The sequence below is a fragment of the Chiloscyllium plagiosum genome, chromosome 26 (assembly GCF_004010195.1).
Source record: "Chiloscyllium plagiosum isolate BGI_BamShark_2017 chromosome 26, ASM401019v2, whole genome shotgun sequence".
Classification (NCBI taxonomy): Eukaryota; Metazoa; Chordata; class Chondrichthyes; order Orectolobiformes; family Hemiscylliidae; genus Chiloscyllium; species Chiloscyllium plagiosum.
This window is the reverse complement of record NC_057735.1, coordinates 39,493,220-39,513,576: the sequence shown is the minus strand read 5'-3', so window position 1 is coordinate 39,513,576 and position 20,357 is coordinate 39,493,220. Positions and strand designations below refer to the sequence as shown.

Here is a 20,357-nt window from a genome sequence, read left to right as displayed (position 1 = left end):
CAATGCAGTCATCAATGTAGCGTAGGAAGAGGTGGGGAGTGGTGCCGGTGTAATTACGGAGGATCAACTGCTCTACGTAGCCAACAAAGAGACAGGCATAGCTGGGGCCCATATGTGTGCCCATGGCTACCCCTTTGGTCTGGAGGAAGTGGGAGGATTCAAAGGAGAAATTGTTAAGGGTGAGGACCAGTTCGGCCAAACGAATGAGAGTGTCGGTGGAAGGGTACTGTTGGGGACGTCTGGAGAGGAAAAAACGGAGGGCTTGGAGGCCCTGGTCATGGCAGATGGAGGTGTAGAGGGATTGGATATCCATGGTGAAGATGAGGCGTTGGGGGCCGGGGAAACGGAAGTCTTGGAGGAACATTAGTACTAACCACTGAGCCACCGTGTTGCCTTTGTTATTTCTTTTCAGTTAGCTCATTGTAGGTGGGGCTGTATCTCTAAATGTGAAAATTTCCAGAGGTAAATTTCAAGATAGGTGTTTCTGAATCTTTTTTCACACCTGACTGAGTTGACTGGTCTTGGTGCCTTTTGATAAAATGTTAATTTCAATTCTAACTGCTTTCATTTACTCTACATTGATTTCATGAAGCTTGGTTAAACTTGAGTAGTCAGGTAATTGCTGTAGCCATTTTAAGCCAGTGATTTTGACCCTTTATTGAATCTAATTTCAGTTTATGAATGCTCTTGACAATTGATTTGAAAAATAAGTAATCCTTATTAATATCAAGACAATATGGAGACAATTATGAATTGTAGGGTTAAATATCTGCCTTTCATCAAGCATAGGCAAGCTGGATAAACTTCATCCACACAAACCTGTAGGTTATCGCTCGATTCTGTAATAAACGTCATATTTAATTGACGTACCTGTTGGAAATTTAATCATTTTACCCTCCGATTGATGCTTTTGTTTAATTAATTTACAATTTTATTGAATTGTATTAAAAAATTTATTTAGCTAAAAATTTGGAGTATATTTTACTAGAATTGAATGCAGTCAATTTTGCAGTCTTATAAAACATTGTATGTTCAGCTTGCCTTGAAGCTCATAGAACGGTTCTGCCAAGCTCTGATTTGAAGAAAAAATATCCCTTCAGCTGTTCATGGTGCAGTTATGTCACTGGAATCCCTGCGGCTACATTATGAACACTAAATTGCTCCGATTGTGACTGCCCTGAACCTGTATAGTTAAAATTCTTCTGCCCGTGAACCTGTATGGCCGAAATATGTGCAGGCTATCACATGCCCTCTGAAGGATGTAGCTCAACTAATGCTGAGGCACAGATTAATCCTCGGCACTAATTCACCGCCTCTATCGCTCAAAACTCATCAGGATAGGCCAAGTGGGAATTATGGTTTAGCTATTAACAAAACCACCAAGGGGATTTCTATGAGATGAGGTTTGCCTGTTTGCTTATTTTTAAAACATTTTTCAGTTTGACATTTATTTTTCTATCTCAGTCCAGTTCTGTTAATGCACTATTCTTGAGGTTTATAGTATATGTGATGCCTGCAAGGGTTGAGGGTGTTGAGCTGTGAAGGTTCGCAGTGACCTTTTTAATTGTATGCATGAGGCTTCCTGTAATGCTTGGGCCATTTTTTTTCTCTCTGCAGTGCATGAAGATTTGAAGCTCAGTAACGGTGCAGATAATTCAAGGTCTTTCTGTTGTATCGAAGATGTCAGGCTCGTACGAGGAATCTAGTGGATTAGAGGAAACGACTGATAGTTTCTGGGAGGTACTGCAACTTTCTTGCTACACTTTGGAAGATGAGACTATTGCAAAATAATTACTTAAGCTACGTCTGATTTGTCTTAAAGTACGTGTTGCAGTAGTTTTCTTGTTACTGACAGACTAGGTAAATTGCAGTCTGATAAAGGGTTAATGGGTTCTGACGCTTTAATATACATGGTTGAGTGCTGTTATTCATTCATCAGGAATTGTGAGAGCAGTATGTGTGTATTGCAGAAAATGTGCTGCAGCTTTGCTTAAATGATTAATGAAACCACGAATGATATTGCGTTAGTACTTTAGTCCAATATGAGCCAGAACTCACTCGCTACTATCTATTCATGATAGAGCCTGGTATTTAACTATGTGCATATGGCTTGAGTATAATGTATACATACTTAAAGGCACCTCCCACTGATGGCTTAAATGGTTTATTGTTTTAAATTATTCATTAAGAAAAAAAACCTGGTAAATGCTTGCTTGCAATTATTTTATCAGAATGTGGTTTTTTTTTAAAAGAAAAAACACTTTTTAGCAGGGTGAATAAATTTGGAATGTGGTGCCTTCCTAAAAAGCACAACTGCTGTTTTATTTCTCTCCTCGTCAAGGTGCTGACCTTTGCTGAGCTATCCTCTGCGGTTTGTAACCCTCCAGAGTCTAGCTCAAGTCGCTATTCTTCATGTGAGCCTGGAGACTGAGTGTCAATAAGCCATTTAATCTGTACCGAGACGGTCTTTGCTAAGCCAAATTCTCTCTGTCCTTGTTCTATTTACCCAGTGTCATTGGGTAACTATCGAGGGGGGAGAAGGGAGAGCCGTGCTGGTGTGTGCTTTATTTTTCTCTTCCCTCTTTCAGCCAGCCTAAAAATGTAAAGGGCTATTTTAGCACTTCAACTGATACACTGGTTAGATGTTGAACAAATGATCATTTGTATCTAGACCTATTGTGGTAGCTTTAACTACAGGGAGAAGTAGCCATCGAAGGATGTGTTGTGTTATTAATGCAGATACTTTTTATTCCATCATATTTCCCAAACTTCCACAGTCCAGAGACTACCCAAAGACAGTGGTACTTTAATGGCAAATACTAACCAGTACTATTCGTAATTTTGTTTGTAATCAGTCGTATCTTGAATGACCCATCTTTATAGATAATATTAGACCTTCTTTTCATCCCTGTGGGAAACTACTCACCCTCAGCTTTGCCTGCTGCTACTCTCGTGGTTCAAGAGGCAGGGGTTGTATACTTCAGGTGCCTTTTCCTTTTTACTCAGTTCAACTACAAGTTTTCTGCCTCCTGTTCAAATGCTTTAACACAACTGTAGGAGGGACTGGGCGATAGATTTTTTTTTCAAAGATATAAGAGGACTAAAGCGATCAGAATCCAATAATGGTTCCAGTCACATTTAAAGCTGGCTTGAGTGTCATTAGGACTAATACAATCACTCTGACCTTTACTACCAGATATTAGATGGGGAAAATAAAAGCAATTTATTTAATTAAAAAACATTACTTGTAATTTCTGTACCTGTAATTGAAGAATATTAATCTCTTTTTAAACTAATAACCCCACTTCTACCATCTGCCAGCTATAGAAATATTGAGAATTCTAATACTTGATATTATGAAATTAAATTGGTCTATCATAAATGGAATATCTTGCTCTGTAGCCGACTTTAAACAGTTCAACCTAAATGTTGATTTGAACAATGTTGGAAAATAAAATTCTGTGGCAATTTCAAAATTGTGGTCCTTCAATACCAAACTTTTTTAAAATCTCTTAACTTTCAGAAAGGCATTATCGATGTGATATACAGATTATCACTAGGAGTTCATCCCAATGTGAGTATAGAGAAGTGATGGGACAAGGAGTGGAAAAAGAAAATACAGTCAAAGAAGCTGTTAATTTGGCTGTGTTTTGTAATACAAATGTAAGCACAGTGTACACTATTGCAAAAAGCAGTTGCTTTGATGTATTTTTTTTTCCAATTTACTAGTTTTTGAATTTTAGTTTCCAAACATATTGGACAAAGACAAAAAAAATCTGGATATGGCATTTTTATGCAATTGGCATTTCCCAAAATTGTTTGAGTTATATTGTTCCTAATTGTGAACTGTCCCTGAGCTTCAGTTAACCACTCTGTAGTGATAAAACCCATTGGAAGTTTGGTATTTTATTCTGTATCCTATGTAGAGCTGGAAAAATAATGAGACTGAAATGTATAATTCTTTATTGATCTCAAGGACAAATAACAAATCCAAAGTACAAATTATTCAAACTATATCTTCATAGCTTGCTTTTTAAATTTTTTTTTTGTATGTTTTTTTAATAAAAGAATATGACATTCATTGTCCCAGCTGGAAGAAGGGGCAAGCTTCCACCTCCCAAACTTCTGCCAGTGACTACCTAGAGGTGACTACATAGATTTCTGTAGCAAATACTGTTATATCCAACTTGGCAATATGACCTTTCTCAGGTTTATTTTTCTGTAAAATCTGGATCCTTCACAAATAAATACATTTTAGTTAAATTAGGATTTTAGAGAAGGTTTTTTTAAAATAAGTGTATTATTAGTTTATGTAACACTTATTGAAGAACAAACTATATTTAGAATGTCCAACTGAAGTGAAGGACTCAAGTTGTTCCTCCATGTTGTAGGACACACTGACATTTTACTTGCAATTTGAGAGAATGAAGGCAAACTTACTACCTCCATATCAAAATATTGAAACAGTTTGAAATGACCAATGCAGGATTGCAAATATACATTTTTCATTCACAGGCCAGTGCTACTTACCCGTGTGTATTACAGTGCAGTTGCTGTTAAAAATATCAATTTTTTTAAAAATTAGCATAATTTGTTTTATCTACATGCGGTGCATATAATATTTGTGCTTTGATTAATCTTTCCATCTTAAAATATTCTGTTCTATCATTCTTATTAAATGGAAGATTGACTGCAGCTTCCAAAGGGCCATGGAGGAAGTAAAGAAATACAAGAAAGTACTTATACTCAGTTATGTGTGCGGCTTCAGGCAGAGAGAGAAGAACAAGGGAAAATCTTTCCAGATAAATGTAGGTCATGAAATTAGTGTTCTAATCTGTACGTGGTAGTGATTTTTGCACTTCTGTAAATTGATTTTAATGATTGCAAGTAGCAAAATGTGAATCACAAGATTTAGCATCAAGCTTGATACTCTGTCAACAATGCATTAATTTGCATCAGCATGAGCTGTTATGACATTCTAGACAAACATTTTCTCCAGACAACCCGCTTATTGAGAATTTAGAGAATCATTTGTGTACAAGGAGTAAAGACCAGATTGCATGTAAAATAATAAATTCTTTTACCTTGTTTAGAAAGTTGAGGGGTGATCAGATAGAATTCAGCAGGGTGGATGGCGTAAGGCTATTTGTGTGGTACTGGGATCTAGAACATGATGAAATTATACTGGGGCATTGCTTCTAAGTTTGTATTCCTCAGTCTTTCAATCTTATTATATAATCTGAAAATCTTCACAACATGCTGAATGTTTTTGGGTCTGTTAAAATTTCAGTTAGAATTTACAAGACCAATGTTGAGGAAGTCTGTCAGGTATTGATCCTAACGAATATGAATCAGTGGGAACAGAATTGGTGTCGGTTACCGTGATTGGATAGATTGGTGGAGCTTCCTTAATCCATGAAAGACATTAAGTATTTTTGACATTTGAACCATAAAATTTGAATTTGGCATTTTGAAGTTCACCGGATGTAGCATGTATAACTTCATCAATTTATACAAATTTAGGTATTTCTGTGGCTCAAGTAATTTAAATGTGGCAATTATGGCAGAATCACTAAAAAAAAATGTGGAAGAGTATTGTTGAAATTATAAATGCAAGGGCTAGGATCTCAGTAACAACAAGAGAAAAGTAGGTAAAATGTGCAGGTTTTTTATGAGAAAAAGTGATTAGCGATGCATTTGAATTTTAAACAGAAATGATGGGTAGGGTGATAAATGAAATGACCTTAATGCCTGTTTTCATTTCTTCTTCATGCGTTGACTCAGTTTTGCCATTGAAGGTTCAAAACACTTTTTATTACAACTTCTACTGCAGTTGAAGTTCACTCCTGAGTAAAGGTAACACATTAAATGGGTCGGTAGTTTCTTTTTAGTTCTTGGTGAGTGCAGACTCATTGGAAATTAGTCACAATTTGACACTTTTGCCAAATTTATCAGGGGTCGAGCAATGTGAGCTATGGAACGATTTGTGACTGAATCGCACGAGGAGCCGAGCAAGGCCTAGCTCAATGTCCAGATCATTTCATGCCATCTTTTATACTTTTGACAAGCAGCATGAGGAAGGGCTATCTGGAGTGTGTGACAGATTCGTTGTCCCCCTGTCTCCATGCCTTAGGTCCTGATGACCAGTGGTTGGGTGATGGTGTTCAAGGGGTGTCCTGGAGAGGGGCACACCACAAGGGTTTGAATCTGGCTCTACATGGCAACCTGGTTGTGGAGGCAGCCAGATGGTCGCACAACTGGCTGCAGCTTCTTGACATTAAGGACCATTGCATCCTACGTGTGTGTCTGCTGCTCCTGTTCAGGTCATTACCACAGAGTCCTCTCCTGCCTGAAGCTCAGCAGGTGCCTGGTATCCAGCAATCCTTCGAGCCTGGGCTATTATTCTGATGCCGGCTGCGGACTTGTCACAGTGATATCCTTACCGGATTGTGTACCCGTACCTGTTTAGGTTTAACCACCACACCAAGGCACTGGATTCCCAGCTAGTGAAGGCTGCAGGAGGCAGCCATCCCAATCCTTCCTCTGAGGTCTCTGTATTCATGTCCTGGAAAGTCAAGGAGGTAGCTTCTGAGGGAGTTTCACCACAGAGGTGTTGGTGATACTGGTGCTACCAGCAGGTCAAATGACTGCCTGTGATGCCTGTTGTATGGTTAGAAGTGTTGAGTAATGAATGAGACTATAACAGGGTACTGAGAATTGTAGTGGACTGAAGAGTGATGCGTACTTGCCAGGACATGGATGTCTTTGCATCCTCACAGGAGCAATCCTGGTCTTCTCCTGTATGGGCCAACTTTCTCTCCTCATATGATGTGAGGAGCCTAATGTCTGGCACTCTACCAGGCATACAGGCACTCTCTGCTCTGTTATACTTGTGTGAGATAAAGTGGGTGGTCCAACTTTTTGTCCCATTTCAGGTGTATGTAATGTGGTGAAATGTCATGAATGACTGAGTAGGTTGAGCAGAGGCCATACAGGATTAGTGGTGTGGGAGGAAGAGGAGAAAAAAGAGCAAGGAAGGAAAGTTGCTGCAGGCAATAGTGAGTGTGGAGGCATGAGTCTTGACAGGAGGTGGGTGCAAGAGAAGAGTGTGGCCATTACCCTTGTGCAAGGGAGAAATTCATTGACTTTTGTATAGCACTAATGGCTTTTCCTTTGCATTGAGGTGACCTTGGACCAATCAACCAGAGTCAGGTATTATGGGGGCCTCTGACAGTCCTCTGGAAGGAAGACACCTCTCCTTTGCTCCACATGCTTTACCAAGACCTCCAGATCCCTGCAGGGCCACCTTCACCTCCTCTGACATCTTGCAGAAATGAACATGACTGAGCAGAGCAGCTTTGGAATGCCAGTGCTCACCTGGATGCACAGAAGCCTCTTAAAAATCTCTTGGCAGTGGATATCTGCTGATGGCAAATTGTTCTGGAAACTGAGTGTGGTAAGATGGGGTTGGAATCAGACATGAGAAATGACATACAGGTGTGGTAGGTATTTTAATGAGATGTATTTGATGAGATGTACCAAGAAATTTTTTGCTTGGTGAGAATTCCTGCAGAATATTTGATGCACTCTTGCACTTAGCCAAAAACATACAAGATTAAATAAACCCATTGTTAATCTTAATGTGAGAAACTGTGAGGGTGAGTCATTTAGGAAATTGAAGCAATTCACATTGGAACAGTAGTGAATGATTCTTGCAAGTGTGGCTAAGGCTCAATAGGATAATAAATTGGGGAGTTCTCTGCACCTACTGATGCTAAACCTAATTTTTGGAATAGTTTGTGCTGATGATTAACAACGCCTACTATTCTCCAGTCCTGAAAACCCCACCCCTACCAACTCTGTTTTTTAACATATCTACACCTTCCAGCCCTTCCCATGTGCTTCATTCTAGCTCAACTAGTGCCAGTGATAACAGGTTTGTTGTTTTAGATAAGATTACTTAGTGTGGAAGTCCACACCGCCCCGCCGAAGCGCAACCCACCCATACCCTTACACCTATCCCTTACCTAACACTACGGGAAACTTGGCATGGCCAATTCACCTGACCTGCACATCTTTGGACTGTGGGAGGAAACCGGAGCACTCTGAGGAAACCCACGCAGACACTGGGAGAATGTGCAAACTCCCCCACACAGTCAGTCGCCTGAGGCGGGAATTGAACCCGGGTCTCTGGCGCTGTGAGACAGCAGTGCTAACCACTGTGCCACCGTGCTGCCCTGTGCTTCCTATAGTTCAGAAAGTAGCAGATAGTTTGCAGCTGTCATCTTAAGGGTAACTAAAACATCAGCTACTCTTCAAGGAAATCCATTCACCTATCTAGAAGACCCTCCTGGGAGGCTAGAGAAAATAATTAGCTGCATAATTTGGTGGGAGGAGTTGCGATATAGGGGTGGTGGTGCTGTTGCATGCACAAGTTTAAAACATCAGGAAAAACACTGGCATGTTGGAAATCCAACACAATCCTGCTCACTTTGGAATTTAATTGATCTGTTTGGAGGTTTCTAGTATTTAAATATTTTAGAGTCATACAGATGTCCAGCATGGAAACAGACCCTTCGGTTCAACCCATCCATGCTGACCAGATATCCCAATCCAATCTAGCCCACCTGCCAGCACCCAGCTCATATCCCTCCATCCCTTTCTTATTCATATACCCATCCAAATGTCTCTTCCAAAGTTCCAAAACAATGCAACAGCATATAAAACAGTAATTGCTGCTCCTAGAATTTGAGGAAATCATCTCCAGCATCTAAAATACCTCAAAAAAGGTATTTTAGATAAGATTACTTACAGTGTGGAAGTCCACACCGCCCTGCCGAAGCGCAACCCACCCATACCCTTACACCTACCCCTTACCTAACACTACAGGAAATTTAGCATGGCCAATTCACCCTAACCTGCACATCTTTGGACTGTGGGAGGTGTAGGTGTAGATTTCTGTTACAGCCAGAAATTTTTCCCATCCTCTATCTTGGATTACCCAGAATCCCATAGAAATTAAAAGCACCCTTAACCTGTTATTCCACTTTTAACAACCAGGTATCCTGAGATGTTTGAAAGATATCGGAATCAATAACGCTCGAGTACAATGGAGGTCGTGTTGGCAATTTGAAGCTGACAGTTTGGAATGTCTTTTATCTACTGAAATAGGACAACTGGTTCCTTGCCAAAATGAAAGGCCTTTGCCCACAGTACTTGTTTTGAGAGTGTGCTTTAACTGCTTTAAAGGTGATTTCTAAAATTGTACAGGTTAATCCTGCTGTCTCAGACTTGTACTCAACAATTATCTGCACTTCCTTGTTGGCTTTCATTGCTGTATCTGAGCAAATTATGCAGTTTTACCTTGAACGTTGTAACAGAAGGTGCAGAAGCAGCCATGCTTGTCTGCACAATGGCTTGTATGGCAGAAAGAAGAGATGCAGAGTTTCAGTTTGAAGGAAGTGATATCCCAAAAACCAGTTTTGAGCAGCAATGCCTCTGAAAGCTGAGACTATCTTAGCAGGTTGGTTGCTGACATGTAGCCTCCTGGAACAAGACTTTTTTCCAAGTGGGCCAGGAGGACTCTCCTTGCCAGTGGCTGACAAGGTCACAATGGCCTGAATTTCTTTATCTCCAAATCCTTCCAGAGATGTATTGTGTCATGTGCATGGGAGGATGTGAAATCCTGCATGAGTACATTTTTTATTTTTGTCAGAACTGCTAATTATGGAATGTCAGAACAAGACTGCAGTGCCTGGATTCCCACGGTTTGGAGAGTCATGAACAGCACTCGGAGCACCACCAGATCAGCCTGGAGCATCTGTCAGTCAAATGGAATTCTACTCATCAATGTTTGGCTGTTCTGTGACCTTCAGACAATTTTCATACATGGCTGGGCAGGATACCTGGAATTACCAAGATGCATTTTGTAGTCCCATTGCAGACCGAATCAGCAGATGGGTCCTTGGACATAAAGGCAACTTTCCAAGCATCTGGTTACTATCCCTGTGAGGAGCCCTACACAGATAAAGCTGGAGTTACGTAAGCATAACAGCACTAATGGAGCAAGTCATTAGCTTACGGAAGGTAGTATTTGGGTCCTTGGACACTTGAGTTGTGCTTCAGTTTGTACCAGCAAAGGTGTCTAGAATGGTAGCCATTTGCTTTGACTTGCACAACATGACATTGCAGAGAGGACTAAAGCTTCAGGAAACAAAGGGCAAGGAACACTTCCTTTATCTTTTAGAAGAGGAAGAAGGCGAGCAACAAGGAATCTTGGCTACATCAGGCTAGAGACTCTTCCAATAGGCTTCTAAAAGTATGGTCCAGATAACCTCTGGGTGCTGCCAGACACTTTGTTTTTGTTTCAGATTTTCAGTATCTGCAGTTCTTTTTATTTGTGTAGCAAGATATGCCATAAATCTATTCCGTGAGGGACAGTAACTGAGCAGTGCCCCTTTCCCTAAATTAGCTAATTAGTGGCGAGATGAAGGCTATCCATCCAATTCAGAATGGAGAATAGGGTCTTGAAGCTGGAATCTAATTTTTATGCCTTGCAATTTTTAAGAGGCAGAGTCCTACAGTTCTGCTTAAAGAAAGCAAGTGAACTGTCTTCAGCGAGATTACATTGTAGAGAGTGTTCCTATCCATTGGGCAGCCTGCAACCACTAATAACCAGAAGGCATAGAGGGCCTCAAAGCCTGCATGAGTGTGCTGGGCCCCGGTCTGTTGTTGGGAGGCCATGTACAGGCAGCATGCCTAATCCTGGATGTCTCAGGGAAGCTAGAAATTTCCAATCAGTGCCTGACAATTAGCCTTAAAGGACTTTTCAAATGTTCTAATTGGAACCGTCTAATTGTGGATAGGCATTGTGTTGGCTCCTAGCAGAGCGCTTTAGGGAACATCTCTGAGACACCCGCACCAATCAACCAAACCATCCCGTGACCCTACATTTCAACTCCCCCTCCCACTCTGCCGAGGACATGGAGGTCCTGGGCCTCCTTCACCACCGCTCCCTCACCACCAGACGCCTGGAGGAAGAACGCCTCATCTTCCGCCTCGGAACACTTCAACCCCAGGGCAACAATCTGAACTTCAACAGCTACCACATTTCCCCTTCCCCCACCTCATCCTACTTTCAAATTTCCAGCTCCACACTGTCCCCTTGATCTGTCCGGACTTGTCTGACCTGCCTAGCTCCTTTTCCACCTATCCACTCCACCCTCTCTTCCCTGACCTATCACCTTCATCTCCTTCCCCACTGACCTATTGTACTCTATGCCACTCTCTCCCCACCCCCACCCTCCTCTAGCTTATCTCTCCACGCTTCAGGCTCTCTGCCTTTATTCCTGATGAAGGGCTTTTGCCTGAAACGTCGAGTTCGCTGCTTGTTGGATGCTGCCTGAATTGCTGTGCTCTTCCAGCACTACTGATCCAGAATTGTGTTGACCTGGCCATCTTGTCCCTGGACAAATGGTCAGGGAGCAGTATGGTGCCAATAAAGTCTTCCAGTGGCTTGGATATTCACATCCAACTGCCTCCATCTTAATCCCCATTGGGATTTGAAAACCCTTGTCCCTGTTTTCATGTGCCCTTTGTCTACCTGTGGCTCCCTTGAAAATTTCAGTAGAATCTTTTTCCACACTTCATGAGATGCTAAACCGCCAAAACAAAGCCTTCTATTTAATGTTTGTTTATGGGATTTGTCATGCACTGGCAAAGCCAGCATTTATTGTCCATCCCATGACCGATGGAGGGTGCAGGCCATTAGTAAGGACAAGCATTCCTTTGCTTGCCTGTCTTATCTGAGTCTCCATGTAGGTGGTAACTCTATTCATGAAGATGGACATCAGCACAGAGGTTTTTAGGTGCCATACACTCATTCTAGAGACAACTTCCTTCAAACTTTGTCTGTAATGGATATGCTGCTGGAACTGCTCATGTTTTTCTGTTGCAGCTCTAGATAGCCCTCTTAGTGGATGAACCTGAGGCTCAGAATTTGTACCCAGCAGAACAGAGCTTGGTACCCTCTGGCAGGGGCTTTCCTCCACTGCCTTTGATCACTTGTGATGTCTGGCTCACTACTTAACAACCTAACAATCTCTTCCTTGAAGGTTTCATGGAGGAATGATTATCTGCACTGGTGCATTCTGCACATTCATCATGTCACACTGCATTATCAGAGTACATTATTTTTAATCATAAATATTTTGTATGTAAAATTCATAAGAGTCTATGATAAGTTGATAGTTAAGGTGCAAAGCCAATTGGTTTCTTTCACTGCTTTTACAATTAGTTAATATTTACAAGATTCGTTTTGCTGGACATGTGGTTTTTCTGTCTCCACAAAGGCCAGGTGTTACTGTACAGTACAGTACAACTGTTTGGTACATTTTACAGCAGTGTGGCCAGGCCCATTGTTCACAACACCTGGTATAGATAAAATCTCAGGACATCCATTCTCAAGTGGCCATAAAGAGGAGGGATACACCTACTGGGTATGCTTTTTCCTCCTTGCCTAGAGATTTATGGCAATATTATTTTTCTTTAGGCCCTCTGAATTCAGGCAAGAATCCAATACCTGTCAGTCTTTCCACATTGCGCATCTATCCTTGTATTGTTCTGTTGACAGTGATAGATCTCCAATGTCAATGATCTATTCAATGATCCCTTTTGCAGGGATCCTTCAACTGACATATGAGAGCTATTGATGTGTTCACACTTTGATTGGGAAACCCAGAAGTAGGATAGTGATACTGAAAAGAAAAACACATCAAGCCAAGTCCAAGGTCTGACTGGCCTCAAACCTGCTACCAGCCCCCTGCCAGTACCTCACCCTCTTATCCACGAAACCTGCTGTGAATGATTCAGCAGAGTAAAATTAAAACTGTCTCAACAGTGAGGAACCTTTTTTTTTCATGCTTTAAAGCTAGAAAAGGTGTAAATTAAACGAAACACTGTTCAGTTGTTCCTTCTCAAAATAGATTCAACAAGTTTTTTTTTGTTGATACTGTAATGTGAATGACTGGTTACATGACGATATTGTGTACAGGATTTATAAACAAAGTGATCAAAGCTGCAGTTGTGATTTGATCATGTCTGTCTTGGATTCTAAACATTTTGAGGTTGATGAATGCAAAAGGGAGAAAAGGACTATCCACAGATTGGATAGCAAACTGTGTATCAAATTGTTCAAACATCAATGATGGTTGCAAGGAAAAGAAATGAGGGTGCAGTGGTAACTTTGCAAATGGCAAAAGTGACATAAGTCTAACATAATATCAAAAAGTGATTAAGAAAGTCATACTTGATCTGTAGCAAATCTATCCCAATCACCATAGTGTTAGTGCCTCCCAATACATTGGATGGTGTCCTTCGATGGGATATTTTATGCATAAGGGCGGTACAGTAGTCAATCTGACCATCTTCCCTTTAATCTCAATTTCCTCCACCTTAGCAGCAATCTTTCCACAATTACTACCTTGTATCACCAGTGCTTGAACTTTGGAAAGTTGCTTACCTTAGTCACAACTAAACAAAGCCAACTTGTGCATGCCATTTTTAAAAGAACATGAACCGGATGTTGTAAGATCCTCATGTGCTGTTGTTTTCATTCCAAGAGTGAAATTTTATTGAAAACTCTTTCAGGTTAATGAGTATTTATGGCATGTGCATATATTACAGGTACAAGCCCACCATGAGCAAAATTGTCAATATACCTTGAATGTGCTCTTAACTTTATCTCAGCATCTCAACCTAATGAAATTGAAGTTTACATCCACCTAGTTAGGTCACCCTACACATTCTTGTAGAGTCTGTGCAATTGCCCAAAATGTACAAGATATGTGCTTTATGAAGGACGTCATTGCTGAAATCTGAAATCCGATATCCGCTGCATTTATGAGTACTGGACACTGATCACATTTCCAGTGGCTGTGAAGGTGACCGTGGCAACAAAATTTTAATGTGTGTGGCTTGTTCTCGGCTGGAACTGGAGACCTCTGCAACGTTTTGCAGATTGTCATCCATGGTTGGATATGGGGGATTGTTGAGGATCTATGCGAAGGAGAGCTAGCGACATTTCACTTTCTTTTATCAGAGCTAACTTGTTGGGAAGACTTTCCCAATGTGAAGGATGTTGTTAATGGCAAGTGTATTGCATTTTGGCCACCGCATGTCATCTTACCAGAAAGGGGTTCAACTCTTTCAATGTCTCACTGACTGGCAAGAATACAATCCAGTGAACAACTGGTCTGCTGTCAGCAGTCGTGGTGCCTTCATTCTTTAGCAATCTAGGAGAAAGTGAGGACTGCAGATGCTGGAGATCAGAGCTGAAAAATGTGTTGCTGGAAAAGCGCAGCAGGTCAGGCAGCATCCAAGGAACAGGAGAATCGACGTTTCGGGCGTAAGCCGTTCTCCAGGATTCCTGCCCGAAACGTTGATTCTCCTGCTCCTTGGATGCTGCCTGATCTGTGCTTTTCCAGCAACACATTTTTCAGCTTCTTTAGCAATCTGCAATTTCAGTTACATTTGAATCACAGGAAACCAAAGAGTGGCTGATAGACGACAGCCTTTTTGACGATGGTGCTAACCAATGGCTGCAGCATAACAGAATGCTGCTGAATATCATGGAGGACAAACTCAACTCTGGACCTTTTTAAAAGCTTAACTGTGAACTAGATCACCTGGCATGGACTGCGGCCTCGGCCAACTTGCTGATGGGCAACACCAAGAGAACTAGTTGACTTAAGTGGGTGGAAGTATCAAAATGCAGTCGTCCTGAGAGAACAGCAAATTTGTGCTCTGTAACAACACTTGGACTCCCAGAAGGCAGCGCTTCAATCCTGGCAGTATGTTAGAAGTCAAATTGTTAGATTTCTGTTACACTCTGCAAGCACTTTTTTGCATGCTTTTGTTCACAGCCATCCAGAACAATGTCTGAGCTTACAACTTCTAAGCTAGTATTGGTTGCAAGCTGACCTTGCGTTTGATCACTGCTGTGAGAGTTTCTACTGCAGCACAGAAATAGAGTTTGGCTCCTGCTTGTGCTGCAGCAGAACCTATGACATCAAATACTGCATTTATGGTGCTAACCCAGTTTGGTGTTTGTCACCGGCTGCATGCTTGAAAGGATGGACTCTGTGTCAAACCCTGTGCCAAATTGGTGCAAGGCTGCCTCACACTCCTTGATATCGCTCACAAACTGTAATTGTATCCCCAATGCACCAAAACACTCTGTTCTGCATCCACCCCTCCCCCATCAAAGTTCTTTCTTTGTGTGCTATTCCATCAAAATGCAGTGCCCACTTTTATCTGGTTAGCTCTTGCTACCTCTGTGTGCCACCTTTGTCCTTCAGGAGAAAGGGACATCTGTCATGCGATCTGTTTAGATGAAGTGCTGTTCAGATTGAAAAGCTATTCAGTTTGTGGGCTGTGTGATGTGGCTCTAAAGCTTTCAGCAGCTCTGTGTGAGATTGAGGTGAAGTTCATAGATGTTAGATATGAGTCTGGATAGAGTTTGGCAACAAGTGTTAGAGTGTGATGAATTGATCTATAGTTAATGCTACTGATGCAATTCATAGGATTTTGGTTTTGGAGACTATGCTTTTGGCATTGACCATTCATCTGAAATCATGGAATTTCTTACAGCACTGGTTCTGGATTCTCTTAACTTGTAGTTTTGACCTCCACAACCAGTTGTTTCCACTGCCCTTTGAATGTGTATTGGATTTCTGTACACCTATCTACAGAGTGTGTGCGTGCGTGTGTGTGTCATACGTCCACCAGGGGATCCGGTGTAGCGTCCGGTGGTCCTGCGGCCTATCCCACCTCCCGTTCGGTCGTTCCTCCCTCTTTTATCCCAGGTCAGATATAAATCCTGCCCCATAGCGTACCTCCCTTTTTAGGAAGTGCAGGTTAGATTCAGCCCATTTTATAGCACTAACTGTTCTTAGTTATCCTCCCCAGAGCTGCTGTCACATACAACTATTCAGCAGTACAGTTAAAACTCGCTGTCAGCATCAGTCATGCAGATAATCAGACAGCATTAAGTTGACATGAGCTCATGGCAATCCTTTCACCCATTTTCAGGATCTATCCAATTTAGCCCCACATGTGTCTCAATGTGATTTTCTTTTTGATCTGGTTGTGAAAATATACTATTCAGGTGTGGCTAGGTTTTGGCTTTCTCTAGTTACTGTAGTTGCGAGAGCTGTCTCTGACCAGTCAAGCAACTGCCTAGCATAGCCATACTCACTCAATCCTAGATCTCTCACATACCAGTCAACAACATCACTGTCCTTGGCTATGTCTCACAGGCAGAACAGATACGACAGAGGTGCCGGCACAGTGGTACACAATCAAGAGGGAGCTGCCCCAGAAGTCCTCAACACTGACTTGGACACCATAAAGTCACATGATATCAGGTCAGACATGGGGGAGGAAACTTCCTGATTATTGTGAATAGCTCCAATTGGTTGAATCAGTATTCCTCCATGTTGAACAGGACTTGGGACAAGTAGCAAGGTGACAGAATATAATTCTGGCTGGGGGACTTCAATGTCCACCACCAAGAGTAGCTTGGCAATAACCCTATTAACCAAGCTGGGGTATTCCTAAAGGACTGCCACACTGGGTCTGCGTCTGGTCGTGAGGGAACCAATATGGGGGAAGAAACATACTCTGCCTCTTTCTCGCCAGCTGCACATACAAATATGGTCATGGACAGATGCAACAGTAACGACCGCATGTGAGTCCTACCACGTACAGTCGGGAATGCTGGTGAACAGCTCGCTGGAGATGGAAACTCTACAAACATCCCATCCGCAATGTTGGGGAAACTCAGCAAAGGAAGCATTCGTTAAAAATCTTCAGCAGAAGAATGAATGATCCACTCCAGCCTCTTGCAGAAATCCTAAGCTTCATAGTTGCCAGTCTTCAGCCAATTTGGTTCACTCAATGTGGTATCAAGAAACAGTTGGAGGCGATGGGTACTGAAAAGCTATGGGCCCTGTTAACATTTCTGCAATTGTACCGAAGACTTGTGTTCCAGAATGTCCTATACCCAGAGTCAAGCTGTTCCACTACATCTACCTGACAATGAGGAAAGTTACCCAGCTATGTCCTGTACATAAAAAGCAGGACAAATCGATCCTCGCTAATTACTGCCTCGTCAGTCTACTCCTGATCATCAGTCAGGTGATAGAAATTGTCATCAACAGTGATAGTGAGCAGCTTAGCAATAACCTGCTCACTGATGACCAGACTTAGAAATATATCACTGTTCCTTCAGTGTCACTGGGGCAAAATCCTTCTCTACTGGCATTGTGAGACCACCCACAGAAATGGATTGCAGCGGTTCAAGACTACCTTCTCAAGGGCAACTATGAATGGACAATAATAAATGCTCGTCAGTTGGTGACGTCCATATCCGGGAAATGATTTTTTTTTAAATTGCTGAAGCCAATTGTCTGCAAAATTCTGGTCAAACATGAAAAAATTATTTGAAGCATTTTGGTAACCTTGGGGAAATGGTGGCTATTTCTATCATGCAACAGTACGTTATATTGTCTATTTCATTAGTGTTACTGTGCTTTGTCTCCAATAATTCAATAGGTAATTCACTACAAGAGGCAGATTAAATTTAGAGGAATTAGATCTGTACTGAGATTTGTTTATTTATGCAGATGCAATGTAGTTTCATTTAAACTGCAATCACCTTGGTTATTGATTTCTGATATGATTTTGTGAAATATATAGTACTGCAGTGCAGATCTCTCAGCTGCTTTAATAGATACATTCAAGTGCATCCTCTAGAAATATTTATTTTTTGAGTGTGGCTTGTGTTTTCATCCCTTCAGCCAGTTGCTTAGAAATACGAGTCTTATTGCAGATAGCTCTCCCTTCAAAATTGCCTACTGCTTTTGAAACAGAAGTAAATTCTGCAGCTTTTCCAATTAACACTTGCTTGTCTAGAGGTTGCTCAGAAAACTTGGGCAGAATGGAGTAATATATGTCAGATTGCTGCATTTGCCTTGAACCTTTTTAAAGCTTGCAAGTAATCTGTTGAGGGAATGTCATAAGATCCAGGTATATTTACTTTTCAGCAAATTGTTCCACAAACTGTGGGGTAGATAGAGAGAAAGGATTCTGGAGTCCACTACGATTATCATCTGAAAATCTCCCAGTAGTCTGAAAGCTTTTTTAAGACTGAAATGAAGTAACAAAGTCTTACACAATACAGTTAAAGAAATCACACAGCACCAGATTATAGTCCAACAAGTTTATTCGAAAGTACAAGCTTTCAGAGTGCTGCGTCTTCATCATCAGGTAGCAAGTGGGGCAGACACATTGGACACAGAATTTATAGGTAAAAGATCAAGGTGTCATATAACTGATTCAAACCTGGATTGCTGTTAAGTCTTTAATCACTTCAAATGGGAGTGCAGGTTGCGATGGATTTACATATTAAATCACAACGTTTCTTTCAAGTCACAGCCCTGACAAAACTTAAGGTTTTTTCAGTGGATTTTAAAAAAAGTGACAACTCAACCCTGACAATGCATTAAAGGAGTAAGGTTGGAGTCTGTATCCCAACCTGGAGTCAGACTGGTTTTACTTCCAAAGTAGGAATTTATAAAATTTCACTTTGCCCACAGATTTTGTTTTGAATAAAATAGAATGTATCTGCAAATTCACCCCATAGGGGTGTGTGTGTGTGTGCGCGTGTGTGTGACAGACAGACAGACATCGTAGTATGACAGTTGAGGCTGTTCTCATGGTTACCAACCTTGGCTATCAGCCTCTGCTTGGTGACTGCATTATTGTGTATTCCGAAGTCTGCCTTGGAGGATGTTCACCCGAAGGTCTGAGGCTGAATGTCCTTGACCACTGAAGTATTCCCCCACTGGGAGGTAACATCCCTGTGTGGTGATTGTTGTGTTCATTCATCCATTGCTATAGCGTCTGCATGGTTTCGACACCCTCACACAGGCATAAAGTCCGTCACACTCGCGCGTGCACACACTGTATCAAGCATGTAAGCACACGCTCATGCGCGTATTGTCACTCTTTGCTTCTCTCCCATACGTGTGTTCACACACTCTCTCTCACTCTCACACACTTCCCCCTCTGTCCCACACATGCGCGCACACTTTCTGTCACTCATCCACCCACGCGCACACACTTTCTGTCACTCATCCACCCACTCACTCTCTCACACACATACTTTCCCTCTCCCTCACGCGCATGAACTTACGGGGTGAATTTTTATTTGCAGATACATTCCATTTTGATTGCCTGCAGACTGTTCAAAAAGCACACTCTGTGACATTTTATAAATTCCTACTTTGGAAATAGAACCAGTCTGATGCCGGGTTGGGATACAGACAGACTTCAACCTCACACCTTTTAATGCATTGTCTGAGCTGAGGTGTCATTTTTTTTAATACTGATAAAACCTTGGGTTATCCCAGGGCTGTGACTTGAAAGGAATTCTGGGATTTACAAATTAATCAATCGAAACCTGCATCCCCATTCCAAATGATTAGAGACTGTACAGCAACCTACCTTTGTTTAATACACTGAATTAGTTATATGCCACTTTTTGATCTTTTAGTTATAAATTCTGTATCCTATGCATCTGCCCCACAAGTTACGTGATGAAGGAGCAGCACCCTGAAAGTTTGTACATTCAAATTGACCTGTTGGACTATAGCTGGAAATGTGTTGCTGGAAAAGCGCAGCAGGTCAGGCAGCATCCAGGGAACAAGAGAATTGATGTTTCGGGCATAAGCCCTTCTTCAGGAATGAGGAAAGTTTGTCCAGCAGGCTAAGATAAAAGGTAGGGAGGAGGGACTTGGGGGAGGGGTGTCGGAAATGTGATAGGTGGAAAGAGGTCAAGGTGAGGGTGATAGGTCAGACTGGGGTGGGAACCCTCCAACCACAAGGGATGAACTCAGATTTCACCAGTTTCCTCATTTCCCCTCCCCCCAGCCTGTCTCAGTCAAATCCATCAAATTCAGCACCGCCTTCCTAACCTGCAATCTTCTTCCCGACCTCCCCGCCCCCACCCCAGTCTGACCTATCACCCTCACCTTGACCTCTTTCCACCTATCACATTTCCGACACCCCTCCCCCAAGTCCCTCCTCCCTACCTTTTATCTTAGCCTGCTAGACAAACTTTCCTCATTCCTGAAGAACAAAAGAAGCCAAATTATATAAATATCGAGCGTTTGTCGAATTCGGTGTGTGTTTTGTCCCTTCCTTGTGACTTGCAAGTGTACAAATAAATGACACTACTGCTTCAGATTTTTGTCTCGGACTGAAATTATTGAAGTGAGTGAGCTTTGTTTCTCACA

The 20,357-nt window shown here is 41.8% G+C and overlaps 1 protein-coding gene across 6 annotated transcripts in view; it reads left to right on the top strand.

Moving 5' to 3' along the window:
- The window catches only part of pacsin1b (protein kinase C and casein kinase substrate in neurons 1b), a 396,461-nt gene that overhangs the window by 279,901 nt on the left and 96,203 nt on the right, over positions 1-20,357 (top strand). For 4 of the 6 annotated variants that reach the window (XM_043716949.1, XM_043716951.1, XM_043716952.1 and 1 more), the window contains one exon: positions 1,618-1,740. In XM_043716949.1, coding sequence (XP_043572884.1) covers positions 1,681-1,740 — 60 coding nt within the window. In that variant the 5' untranslated portion in view covers positions 1,618-1,680. Of the gene's footprint in view, positions 1-1,192; positions 1,404-1,617; positions 1,741-20,357 lie in introns of those variants that run through there. The other 2 variants (XM_043716947.1, XM_043716953.1) reach the window with 2 other exon arrangements.